This window comes from Ipomoea nil, unplaced genomic scaffold (genome assembly GCF_001879475.1).
Source record: "Ipomoea nil cultivar Tokyo-kokei standard unplaced genomic scaffold, Asagao_1.1 scaffold0188, whole genome shotgun sequence".
Lineage (NCBI taxonomy): Eukaryota > Viridiplantae > Streptophyta > Magnoliopsida > Solanales > Convolvulaceae > Ipomoea > Ipomoea nil.
The window spans coordinates 249,918-263,257 of record NW_017616616.1 but is presented as its reverse complement, the minus strand read 5'-3'; the positions used below and the strand labels follow the sequence as shown (position 1 = coordinate 263,257).

The 13,340-nt window shown below is 35.4% G+C and overlaps 2 protein-coding genes across 3 annotated transcripts; one reads left to right on the top strand and one right to left on the bottom strand.

Annotated features, from left to right (window-relative positions):
- Positions 1-1,911: 1,911 nt before the first annotated feature.
- LOC109179993 (protein MODIFIER OF SNC1 11) lies at positions 1,912-5,351 on the bottom strand. 2 transcript variants are annotated; one of them, XM_019329476.1, is made up of 6 exons: positions 4,877-5,351; positions 3,905-3,985; positions 3,685-3,810; positions 3,506-3,563; positions 3,365-3,423; positions 1,912-3,207 (listed from the first exon to the last, which is right to left on the bottom strand). In XM_019329476.1, exons 1-5 carry the CDS (start codon positions 5,167-5,169, stop codon positions 3,388-3,390), a joined length of 594 nt encoding a protein of 197 aa, XP_019185021.1. In that variant the 5' UTR covers positions 5,170-5,351; the 3' UTR covers positions 1,912-3,207; positions 3,365-3,387. The 2 variants fall into 2 exon arrangements, with proteins under 2 accessions (XP_019185021.1, XP_019185027.1); XM_019329482.1 differs by having other exon boundaries at positions 1,912-2,149.
- A 3,144-nt stretch (positions 5,352-8,495) lies between these two features.
- Positions 8,496-12,827, top strand: LOC109179987 (thylakoid membrane protein TERC, chloroplastic). The gene is made up of 14 exons (XM_019329462.1): positions 8,496-8,843; positions 8,929-9,012; positions 9,645-9,757; positions 9,859-9,935; positions 10,151-10,238; positions 10,375-10,455; positions 10,572-10,628; positions 10,767-10,848; positions 10,955-11,004; positions 11,270-11,326; positions 11,415-11,493; positions 12,020-12,078; positions 12,385-12,442; positions 12,526-12,827. Exons 1-14 carry the CDS (start codon positions 8,684-8,686, stop codon positions 12,615-12,617), a joined length of 1,137 nt encoding a protein of 378 aa, XP_019185007.1. The 5' UTR covers positions 8,496-8,683; the 3' UTR covers positions 12,618-12,827.
- Positions 12,828-13,340: the final 513 nt, after the last annotated feature.

Sequence of the window (13,340 nt, the reverse complement as noted above, 5' to 3'; positions counted from 1 at the left end):
TAGAAGCAAAGAACATGAAGAAAGTAAAGACATAGAACGTAAACAATCGTCGACCACGACCCCAACATGTGACCTTGGCCTGGCAAAAGTAATAGTAATAAAGTGGTGAAGCACCGAACAATCAGTGAATAGTGCAACCGATGCTACTCCACGATCCAACAACCACGAGAGGACTTCTTTACAAGCTAACGATTCCGCCGTGAGAGCGTCCACACAGAAAGGGAGTGATCCGTTATTCGCTGCCACGAACGAACCATCGGGCGAGAGCAATACCACTCTGTATGTAGCCGACGCCGTTGATGCAAAGTATCCCGCGTCGAAGTAGCAGCGAAACTGGGTAGCCACTGAGGAGCCGGCGACCGGATGCTGCTGTGATAGTTTGCCAGTTCGGAGACAAGTTGCTGCTGTCAAGGCGTTGTTCCCACCGTTTGAACTTACTATTTATAATTTCTAAAATCCAATTGGAGCGAGCTTCAAATTATTATTGTTGTTGGTGTTGAGCACTAGTTAAACTACTCAAACTACACATAGGAGATAAATCGTACTAGAAAGACATTACGTAATTGAGCTTACTATTTATAATTTTAAATATTGAATTGAAGCGAACTTCAAAATTTAAGGGGAAATGGAGCAAGCTTCAAAATTTAAGGGGAAATGGAGCGAGCTTCAAATTATTATTGTTGATGAGCACTAGGTAAACCACTCAAACTATACATAAAAGATAAATCGTACGAAAAAAACTTTATGTAATTTTTTTGGTATAAGAATCATGTTTCACCTACTTGATCACTCATTTCTAACTTCTGTGCTCTAAGGTGATACTCCGTATTATTGATGATTGTTGAAGGATAAAACGATGTAGAAATTAATTTATCGTAATCCCAAAATCTACTCTTACTCTATTTTCATTATTATTTACTATTTATAGACTATTTATAGATAGGTTGCACCAATTTTTTTCTTTGTTTATTTTCGTTAAAATTTTATTTTATAAATTCATATTTTTTTATATTTAATAATATTTTTAATATAATTTTTATTTTTATATACTAATATGGTAGTAAATATTACAAAATATTAAATTATAAATTACACTAGTCCCGTAGTCCGAGTGCTTATTAAAAATGTATCCGATACGTACGTGTGTATTCATAAAATATTAGAATGATAAAAAAAAACAAAAAAAAAAATTATTAGAATGATATCTGGCTCCTTTGTATATAGTTTATTTAGGTGACCATTTTTAAAGGACCTGTTACTGGAAGTTTTTAATTTTTATTTTATTTTATTTTTTGGCAGAATAACCATTTTTGTGCCTAAAGATACTCTCTCAAATCTCAATCGCATTTAAACTGTCTATTTACTATGGAGTATTTATTAATTAAATTAACTATTATTGAACAGATACTACAATTTAACAAAATCTACTAAAAAATTATTTCTTTTTTGTTTATTTTTTTAATATTTTTAAAATTAATTTTTTGTGTTCAATAATATCTTCAATATAATTTTTAAATATACAAAATAACTATATACATAAAATCATATAACACATTTTATCCCTCAATTATAATGTAATCATTTTTTATTCCTCAATTATCTATAAAAATGACTTGTTAACTCAAAAGACCAAAAAAAAAAAAAAAAAAAAAAACATCCACAAACAATTAAAGGACAAATGCGACCAAGTATAATTGAAGGACAAAAGGCACCAATTTTCATTTTTTTTTTATTTGTAGTTTTTAAAATTTAGAAGTTCCTATTTTTCATTGAAAAAAATATTTTAATCCAACATTGAAAAGAAATAAGCAATGCTATGGATCTTCAAGATTGAAGCTAGAATAGCAGAGATGTAGTTATGGAATACCATTGCACATATACATAGCACCAAATATAAGGCAGGAAACAAAATTGGAAGTGAATGAAGACTGAAGAGTGCATTAAGTTTAAAGATTTGTCTTCACAACCACAACTAAAAAGCATATTGAAAATTCTACTCACCTAAAAGTTTTTAAAATTTTAACCAAAATAAAAATTACAAATAAATTTCTTCCAAGTACATGTGATATAATAATTCCTGCACTGCAGTCACCCTAAATGGTTCACCCAGTAGGACCAGTCAGAAACACCTTCCTTAGCATCAAACCCCCTTCAAAATGGCCATCTCACAATGTCAAATTCGAATACCAAAGACTAGAAAACAATTCGACGGTAAAACCCCTAACAAGCAAAATCATCATCCATCACACACAAGACACAAGTAATGAAAGATCTGCAATAGATTATTTCATCATCATGCTGTGCTTCCTCATCTACTTCTAAGAAAGAAAAATCAGATTGGGACACAAATGCAGAGTACGAAATTGACACTAAGGTAAACATGGGCACATAATCATGGTGTTTTAAACTTTATGCAGAATAGCCTTGTTATCATGGTAAATGATTGTAAAGACTTGCCATAGATATTACTTACCACATAACTCCAAAAATGTTAGCCTTACCTTTCCTAAAAAGCCTAAGATTGCCAAGAATGTCTATGAGCATGTTGAAACAAACAAAGATCTATGGATGCAACTGGAAGTTAGAAGGTTCCTAATTGATCTCTAAATGCAACAAAAACATACTTATGATTTATATTTTCTGATGAACTGAAACCTCAAGATTGCAATGATCTTACACCTAAGAAATAGGTTGAAGATAATATTAGTTGAAAACCATTTTAAACATCTGTCACACCTTGGTCACATTCAACATCAACAGAATACGGGCATTTGGCACTATATTGCAAAATTTGGTTAAGCTATGCGTGCACTAGAAGTCTAGAATTGATTTGATGGTTCTGAATCAGATTTTTGACATCCAACATTAAGTAAATAAATATCAAGAAAAAAGAAAATACTTAAGAAAGTTAGTAGTTATATGAGAGATGCTTAAACTATGAAACTTTCAGTCTGCAATTTGCATTTTTGACATTGTTTACTGGCCATTTCAGATAGGTCAATACTAAGGGGGTTGCTTCCAACAGTCCTAGGGCTCACCGGGGAAACCAAAAATTAACCACATGTATGTAATCGGGGATAGCAAGAGTCGTTTTCTGTACTTGAAGAAAAATTTTCTACGAAACGGATAAGTACCAAAATGAACGCCTAGTTGTACTTAAAACTACTGGTGAAGTTGCAAGATGTCAGTCTCATAACCTGTGCTAGCCTGAAAAAGAAAGGAAAATCCCCCAAAAGAAGTATGGGGGAGAGAACCAGGTAAGGACAATTAATTTTCAGCTCAAGTATAGATGCCTAAAGAGAAGCAACCATAACAGTAAGTTCATAGCAGTACATCCAAATCTTGGAATTGGAGGAAAGCTTACGTTTGAACAGGGCCTCACACAATTCAGGTTCCTCCAACATTGCCTAAAACAGGGGCCTCCTGAGATTGAATACTTAAAATCAGCAAAGAGTAAATCATACAAATTAAACAGCACATGTGCAGAACATACAAAAAAAATCACCTCAGTGCTTCCTTTTCCGTTCTCTTGAGATGGAGTATCAGACTCGGATTGTGAAAACCTGAAAATTTACATAAGAATATACTCAATATACCCTGATTCCTCTAATATTTAGCAAAAAATGTTTGAATTATGTTCAGTGGTTTAAAGGAGTGAAAACTTTGCATTTGTATAAGTATAACCTGAGAGCTCTTGCTTTCCTTTTATCTTCCTCCACAGGATCAACCTTTGTCAGTGGTGCAAACCTAGCAAGCCTTGCCTTCTTCTTTGCATCCTCATCAGTAGTGGTAGTTTGAGCAAGCCCAAACCTAAACACATGATAGAAAAGTCAACAAACAAACAGTCACACAAGGAATACAAGTGCCATATGCAATCATAGACCAAATGGGTAGATTAGGTGACCTCTCTGCCCTAGCCTTCCTCTTCAGTTCCTCTGATTTCTTTGATGAATCTGATCCAGGTAATGAGGATGCAGTGCCAAACCTGAAATAAGACAGGTTCAATACGAAAGGCTGAAGCAAAAACCAAGAGGAGCAATTTATACTTCATAAATTTTTTGGAATGCCATTGGCCCATCACCTGACTAGCAATCTCAAGGACAGGGAAAACAACACCATAATAGAAATAGTTGTAACAGGGACAATATACTATTGCTCTTTGAATTATCCATTTGCAGAGAAAGAAATACAGCAAGAGATGCAAGGAAGCTAAGTATTCCCCAACATCAGCTTACTCCACTGGACTGCCAAAGAGGCAATACCCTAGAACTACCCTGGTAAAGATGCAGATTGTCTTAACCTAAGAAGACAAGCTTCCCAAATTATCTAACTAATCCATATTTATTCAAAATAATTCACATAATAAACAAATCAAGAAGAGACTTAAACATTGACACGCCATACAATATTAAGGATGTGAGGTGAGAAATTTAGCAAATGGAGAACATGCACCTCTTGTTCCAGTTCCTAATGACCACTATGAACATTCAGAATTTATACCCATTGCATATTCTAGTTTCAATCAAATCAAAGTCAAACCCAAAGCAAGGAAGATCATACAAGATTGACAAAGCCATGTACTTGAACCAAAAATGCCCTCGGGACAAAGAAAACACCTGGTATAGAACTTATTGCAGACTATTATAAATATTTCTATTTCAATTGCATAGCAGCTTAGGGTTGGCAACATCTTAAAGAAAGAAATAGGAAAACAAGCTCTTTTCACTGTATTTCCTAAACGGTGCTCGATAATGAATTCCAGGGGTGTTTGTTAGGGATGACAAAAGAAACGTAAAAATCGAATTTTAAATAAAAGAAAACGAAACTGAAACCCTAACCCTAAAACGTAGTATAGTAAATAACTAAATACCCGTACCTTTCAGCTCTCGAATTCCGCTTTTCTTCTTCAGACAGCTGCACTGGCATTCCGAACCTCTCCGCGCGCTTAATCTTCTTTTGAACGTCGAATGAAATGTCGCTGCTTACGTTGTTGACCGCCGTCGTGGTGGCGGTGGTGGCCGCCGCCTTGTGTTCGCCCTTTGATGGTGAGGTCGAAGGGTTAGGGTTTGTGAGGTGAGAAGCCTCGGCGTCCGCCGTCGGATTGGGATCTGACGGTTGAGATAGGGTTTTCGTGGGGACTTCGGTGTTCTTTGCGGTGGTCGTCGCCATGTGTGCGGTGGAAGGAGCAGTAGACTGATTGAAGAATGATTGCGCTGCTGCAATGGTATCGTTGGGTGAGAATTCCGCGGACAAAACGTGAGAGCGCTTTAAGATTCCGGACTTGTGTAAGCTCTTGACCCTCTGGTTTTTGGTACTTTTAGCCCAGCCGATTAAGATATTGAGGTATTGGGAAACTCATATATTTTTATCCCTCAATTGTGATTTGGTAAATATATATTTTTTTTTAAAGAATTGAATATACCCTTGAACTTTACTTAAATGTGCAATAGATCTTTAAATTTAAAAAAAACGTAATTAAATACTTAAATTTATTAAAATGAGTCAAATAAGTTCGATTTACTGGTAGTCAATATGTTACCAGTAACATTATCGACGTTGGCCGTTGTTGACCACCACTAATCATTGATCAACATCGTTAAAAATAAAAATAAAAATAAAAATAAATAAAACTTCCGGTGACCTTTTCAATCGGAGAAGACGACCAGACCGGTCATCTTCTCCATTGGAGAAGTAGCCTGCTGGCGTCGTCTTCTTCTACAGAGAGAAGGCGACTGGTCAAATACACCTTTGATCTTTGTACATAGGTGCAGTTAAACCTATGAATTTTTTAAAAGTGTAATTAAGCACGTCAACTTATTATAATAAGTCAAATAAGACAATTTTTTCATTAACCAACATGTTATCAATATGCATGTCGTCTTTTACCGCTACTAGTTGTGGTTGACAATTGTCATTGTCATTAATAATAATAGGGAAACAACTAGTGATTGTTCATTGATCAATGGTCGTCAATTTTTTCTTGGAGATAGTCAGAACATCCCCGAAGTCCTATCAATATGCTATTACATGTCACCAACATGTTTGTTGGGCTTTAGTGCACTAAACGACATGTATGTGTGCTTGACGACACCTTTCAAAAGTTTATGTGCCGCCTAATTGTATTTTTGTGTAAAATGTGATGGTTTATTTGATCATTTTCCTTTATTAATATAATGGTGTTAATTTTAAAAATTTTGTAAAAAATATATGTATACTTATATTCAACCTCAAAGCTTTCCGTCATACGCGATCATTATACAAGACTACAAGGGTTGGAGATTAACATTTTTGTACTAGTGCAATTTCTACACCTAACCCCGCCCCTAAAAAAGTATCAAATGAATCATCGACCTTATAGCTTTTGTATAACTAAATCACTAAACTTAAAATTTTGTGCAATTGAAATATTTGTTTCAAATTTTTGAATAGAATCTAGTCACATTACTTACATAATATGTATTATGATGTAATGTGTTATCATTCTTCAGTTGTGCTTGTTGGAATGAAAATTTGAAAATTTTTAAACTCAAATTGCATTGAAAGAAATAAAAAAAAATATTCAAATTAAACATACTTTGCTTGTTTAATATTTTAATTGCACACATTTTACTTGTTTAGTTGTTCAAATGAACACGTTTGAAGTCCAATAATCTAATTACACAAAAGTTATACCTTTGCGGTTAAAGTCACAAGACCGGATTGACCACATGTAAATTATACAATATTTTTAAGGAATACAGATCAAATAGGGCATCGAACTGCACATAATAATACAATTAGGTCATTTAACCTAAAAAAAACTATAATTGGGTCCATAAACTAACGAATTTCATATAATTCATCCAATTGGCAGGTTTCCAACAAGTGAATCGTAATTAAATTATTATTTTTTTTAATAATTTTTTTAAAAAAGTTTTAAAACAAATTTTTTAAAAAAAAAAGAAAAAAAAAAAAACTTCCTACCCGAGACGAAGAAACCTTCTTCGCTTCCGGCCATGGAGACAAGAAAGTTTATTCGTCTCCGGCGGGAAGTTATTTTTCTTATTATTATTTTTTAATAATTATTTTTCAATTTTTTAAATAATTTAATTAGGGTTGAATTGTTATAAACCTGTAAATTGGGAAAATTATATGATGGTTAGTTTAGGGACCCAATTGTAGATTTTTTAGGTTCAGTGGTCTAATTGTATTACCGTGTGCAGTTCAATTGCCTATTTGACCCTTACTCATATTTTTAAGAGAAAATGATCAAATAGGCCCCTAAACTTTACCTTAAGGGTCAATTAGGTCCCTAAACTTTACAAAAGTGCAATTAAACCCTTAAACATGTCAAATTAGGTCAATAAAATTCAAAAATCGGTAAATGACATGTTATTACATGTCATTTCAATTCCGATGACGGGCGACGAATTCCGGCTACAAGCAAAAAAATCCGGTCACCGTCGACAAAATTCGGTCGTCTTCCACTGGAGAAGACGATCGGACGGCCCCGCCTTCTCCAATCGAGAAGACGACCAGATCTGGTCGTCTTCTCCACTGGAGAAGGCGGCCGTCGGGTCGTCTTCTCCAGTGGAAGACGGCTGGACGGTCGGATTTTTTCACCAGTGGTCGGAATCCGTCGCCGGAATTGAAATGACTTGTAATAACAGGTCGATTTTTGAGCTTCATTGATCTAATTTGACATATTTAAGAATTTAATTACACTTTTGAAAAGTTTAGAGTAAATACCCAAAATGGTCCCTCGACTATAGCTAAATTCACAAATTGATCATCGACTTTTAATTTCAACCAATTAAGTCCTTAACTTTGCAATTTTGACACGATTTGGTCCTCCATCTATTTGACCGTTTGTTGACCGCGATATTTGAGGATATATATGTAGTTTCACGTGCAAAGCTTAAGAGAACGCTCTTGGAGGTGACATCGTTGTTTCGGAGAGGGAAGTGCTTCTCCGCTTGCTACTTGGGAATCACGAGTCGGTTCAGCTTAGAGAACGCTCTTGGAGGTGACAACGCCGTTTCGGAGGGGGGAAGTGCTTCTCTGCTTGCTGCTTGGGGATCTCGAGCCGGTTCAGCTTGCCTACATCGCTTGGAGTCGCGGCTTTCTCGAAGAGCCACTCCAGGGACTTCGGCGATCTATCTATCAAAAGCTATAATCTATCCGGCATAGAGTGCAACGCCGGCAGTGGATTCAAATGTAACAGTGCTGTCTAGAAATGCAACCGGAACCTTAAAAAACGACGATGGACTATGAAATGACATATATATCCTAAAAAAGCGCAATCAACAAATGGTCAAATAGATAAAGGACCAAATTGTGTTAAAATTACAAAATTAAAGACTTAATTGGTTGAAATTAAAAGTCAAGAACCAATTTATAAATTTAGCTATAGTCGAGGGATCATTTTAGGTATTTACTCAAAAATTTAGGAGCCTCATTGACCTTTGGTCAATTTGACCCTTTTCTCTATTTTTATTTATAAATATTTGAGATAGAGTGAAAGAGAAATGTTTCTTGATTTTCGGACTGATGCTCATACCCTCCCCCATTGTTTGTGGCTACGCCGCATCCGCTCATCTTCAAACAATATTCATAGACTGATATTTCGAAGAACAACGCACTCTGATTCTTTGCACTCACTCTTTATTTGTTCGAAAAAGGAGAATACTTCAGGTTTGAAGCCATGAAATTGGCTTCTATAGTCCACCATAGCAGTACCCAAGCTCCACCTTCAGGCTTCACCTATGCCTCCCTCAGGAATTCCCCAATCTACCCGTTTGATGCGAACCCAAGACGGGTTCGGATTCGGTTGGCTCCACTTCACTCTCCACCACCATGTTCAGGTAATGATTTACACTTTTTCTGTCCCTGAAAAAGATCAGTTTTTTGAGCTCGATAGAATGCTTATTTGTGCGTTTGATCCTTCAGCTGGGTGTAGTTTTGGGCGAAGGCATAGTTTTGCGATTGTGTGTTCAAGAAAAACCGAACAAGGAGAACAATCGTCTACTTCAGGTAAGAATTTCGACCTTTGAGTTGTTCTTACTTCTTACTCCCTCCATCCCTAATTGAATGTCTTCATTTGCTTTTTACACTGTTCTTAATACAACATAACAAATGTTACTAACTTTCCAATTTTGCCCCTCAGGTGTTATTTGTATAAAGTACAAGTGTACTTACCAAATTTGAAAAGTCAAAAGGGTAAATTGAGAAATGTAGAGTGATAGTTATGTTCAATTTTGGAAAGATGACACTATTTTGGGACAAATGAAAAAGGAAAGTAAGACAGGTAGAATGGGACGGAGGTAGTATTTCTGTGTGTATGAAATAAAAAAGGAGATTTTTTGGGTACATATTTGTAAAGATATAATTGTTGTAGCAACTCTTATTTATCTTTGAATTAGGCTCATAAGGATGAACTTGTAACCTTATGTTTACCAAAGTCAATTGCCTGACCAACTTGGATGGGACTGCCCCTAGAGTTTGGGTTATTACTTAATAGAATTGAGGTCATTGTTGAATGAAATGGAATGAGTAAAAACTAGAATATTGTTGGAGTGCTTTAGAAATTACAAGAGTTGATAGTTGATGGTTTGCAGTTTTGTTTTCTGTTATAAAGTAATATGGCTGGTAAAACTGTCGTGCAGAGAAGGAGAAGTCACGTACTCAATCGCATAAGAGCATTAACGATATTGATAGCTCTTGCAGTACTGACAGGTCTGAAAATTACGTATCTTCGGTTAGGATTGTTGCCCTATGTGTAAGTACTTTCCTTGATCATGGCTATGCCAAGTTGTCAAATTTATTTCTGATGATATTGAACATTCTAATTAAGGGGAGTATAGCCCTTCATTATTTTAGGTGCTGTCAGCAGTAGCATTTGGTGTTGGTTTGGGTTTCAAGGATGGGATCGAAAAGGCATCTGAGTTTTTTGCCGGGTAAAAAGTTGCACGTTTTCTTACTCGCATTTCAATTCCACAAATCGTATAGTTTATTGTTGTGTAATCAAGGTTATTGCCTAAAACTAATTTTAAGGTGATTTCTGTCCGATATTCTATGGAGGATTTTTCTTTATTACTTGGTCTCGAGATGGTATATTTAGTGGAATCGATATTGAGTTTCACTCCTTTGTTGTTTTCGCTTAAATTGTCAGGTATATACTAGAGCAGAGCTTGTCGGTGGACAATTTGTTCGTCTTTGTTTTGATATTCAAGTACTTTAAAGTGCCCCTCGCGTATCAGGTATTCTATTTTAGATTTTTAGTCCCTTCTAAAGTTTGCTACTTGCCACATTTTTGTTCTCATTCTAATTATTTTTTCTTTGGATATCTGTTATGATTGTGTTCACGGCTAAAACCTACCATGCATTGGATTATAGAATCGGGTGCTTTCATATGGAATTGCTGGAGCAATAATCTTCCGATTGTCTATCATACTGCTCGGGACAGCAACTCTTCAGGTTACCAGTTAATTCCCAACTGATACATACGGGAAGAATATTTATACATACACATACCAATTATCAAAATATGTAACTTGGATTAGTTTTTCATAAATATTCCGATGTTCTTTTAGAGGTTCGAGGCAGTTAACCTACTATTGGCAGCGCTACTCCTTTACTCATCATTCAAGGTGCCATTTCTTCCTCGGCTCTTGTATCGAACTTTGTACTCTATTTTTTTCCTTGACTTGCCTATATTTCATATTCTTCGTCAATATTCTTTGCCATGCTAATGTTAAATTAAAAAAAAAAAAAAAAATTCATCACAGCTGTTTGCCCAAGAAGATGGAGATACTGATCTTTCTGACAACTTCATAGTAAAGACTTGCCAGAGATTCATTCCTGTAACCTGTATTGTTCTCTCTTAATCCTTGTAATCTTGCGTGATATGATATTGCATCAATGCACCAGATTGAAGTTTAAATGAGATCTAACTTTTTTTTTTTCCCGGTTGCAGCCGAGTATGATGGCAATAGATTCATAACAGTTCAGGATGGCATTCGGAAAGTATGTCTTCTTTTAATTTATTTTACCGGTTTATATTTTTTCTCGTTTCGGGAATGATACTTCAATAACAATTACCTACATCACTACGTGTTAATAACGCATTTCTACTTTGATCAAAAGCTATTCAACGTCTACTATTTAATGGAGAACAAAGTTTTCTCCATTTGCAGTTCAACACAATAAACTAAAGAAGTTTGAAGACAAGATATTTTGTTTCGAATTAATTGTTCCTTGATTTCTAACAGGCGTAACACATTTTGGGCAGGCTACACCTTTACTCCTCACAGTAGCCGTAATTGAACTCAGTGATATTGCATTCGCTGTACGTGCTGTCCATATTATGCAAGGTTTAATTCCTAGATTCCTTGATTTTTTTTTTTGTTAATGATGATTTTGATGCTTATTTTCAGGTTGATTCTATACCGGCCGTTTTTGGTGTTACAAGAGATCCTTTCATTGTTTTCAGTTCTAATATCTTCGCCATTTTAGGTACTGTTGCTCTATATTCCTCTTCCATTTTAAATTTCAAAATGGTTTTGGTGACACCTGAATCCAATTATAACTGGATGGCTAGCTGATAGCTGTTAGTTGATTTGGTTAATAGGTTTAAACTAGTTGATAATATTAGCTGATTGTAGAAAAATGTTTGGTAAATTAGCTGTTAGTTGTTAGCTGATTACATACAAATGACTTTCTCAAAAAGCTAATCGAACAAGCTACTTTGAGTAGCTTTTTGAATTTTAGCATTTTGGAGCAAAAAATTGTTACAAAAAGCTAATTAATCAAACACTCATATTAATTATTTAACCAAGTCAAACAACTAATAGTGGTCAAATAAGCCAAAATTGGCTGATAGGCTAACTATTTTACCAAAGTTGATTGAAATCTTGGATGTGGCAGCATCTCTTGCTGTGTTTTTCTCGATTCTGGACTGAATTTTTTTTTAGCACCGCTCAACTAGCAAGAAGTTGATATTTGTAATGTATTCTGATAAAACGAAATCTTGCTTGTGCAGGTTTACGGTCATTATACACGCTCGTTTCCGAGAGTATGGCAGAGTTGGAGTATTTACAGGTGATATTTGATTCTTTTTCTGGTTTACACTTTCTGCAGAACGAGTGTGTCATACACTCACTTCTATTAGATATATACTTGATGAGTATACAACATACTATCAATATAAATAATATGAACGGGAACACTAGAACAGTATAAACTTTGTCAATGGCTTGTTTACAAGGTTCGGTTACTCAATCGAGCTACATCTTTGTGGTTTTGTTACACATAACGGAGTTGCATTATTACTTACTGATAATGTTAAGTCACCAATTCTATTGTTATATTTGATAAAATAAAATCTCGTGTTTTTGATATGAACAGCCTGCAATTGCTGTTGTTCTGGGCTTTATCGGGTGTAAGATGATCCTGGATTTCTTCGGTGAGTATCTGCAGAAGCAACCCGCTCGGTCATTTCTCTTGCGCATATGAATTCTAATCCTCGTCTTCATAACTCCTGCGCAGGCTTCCACGTCACCACCGAGGTGTCCCTTGCCGTCGTGGCTACCTGTCTTGGAGCTGGCGTGTTGTTGAGTCTTGCCAAGAAGTCCGACTAGAGGTACATTACATCTGGCGATCCAAAAGGCGGCTGCCTCCCATCATCACTTTTGCCTTTTTTTTTTGCCAAATTTTATTGTCAAGAATGTGAAATACCCATTTTCTTCAACTTGTGACCTTGTGTGGTGATTTGATAGTTCAATAATCATAATTGATGAATTGGAAACTTGTCAGATAGTATCAATGTTGAAAGTTGAATTGATAACTAATTTCTGTATTGTTACTTTATTTGACAGACCAAAAATGGAATTAAATGACATTACTAGCTGATTATTAAATGACAGCCATGGATGTCTAATAACCCGGAGTGTGGTTGAGTGCAAGAGACTCATTCATCCTTAATCAAAGGTTCGATCTTTGACTTTAGGTATGGAGCAATTTTAAATCTCCAGGTCAATTGTATCACCCAATAGAGATGATTACAATTCAGCGAGGGGATTAGTTACTGTGTTCGATAGGGGAAATTTTGGACTGCACCCAAAAAAAAGCCATGGATGTCTAATGGAAGATCTTTTATAAACAATCGTGGCTGTCTTGAGATAATAATGGTCATCTTCATCTCAAAAGGTCCAATTTGGATCTTATTTGTCTCCAGATAACCATGTCTGTCTTTGTTGTGTTTAGGGACAACTGCAATTGTACAACATGAGAGGAAACCACTAGTTGACTATTAACATGGGAGTAGGGATGACAATTCAATCCGATTCCGACGGAAAAAATTG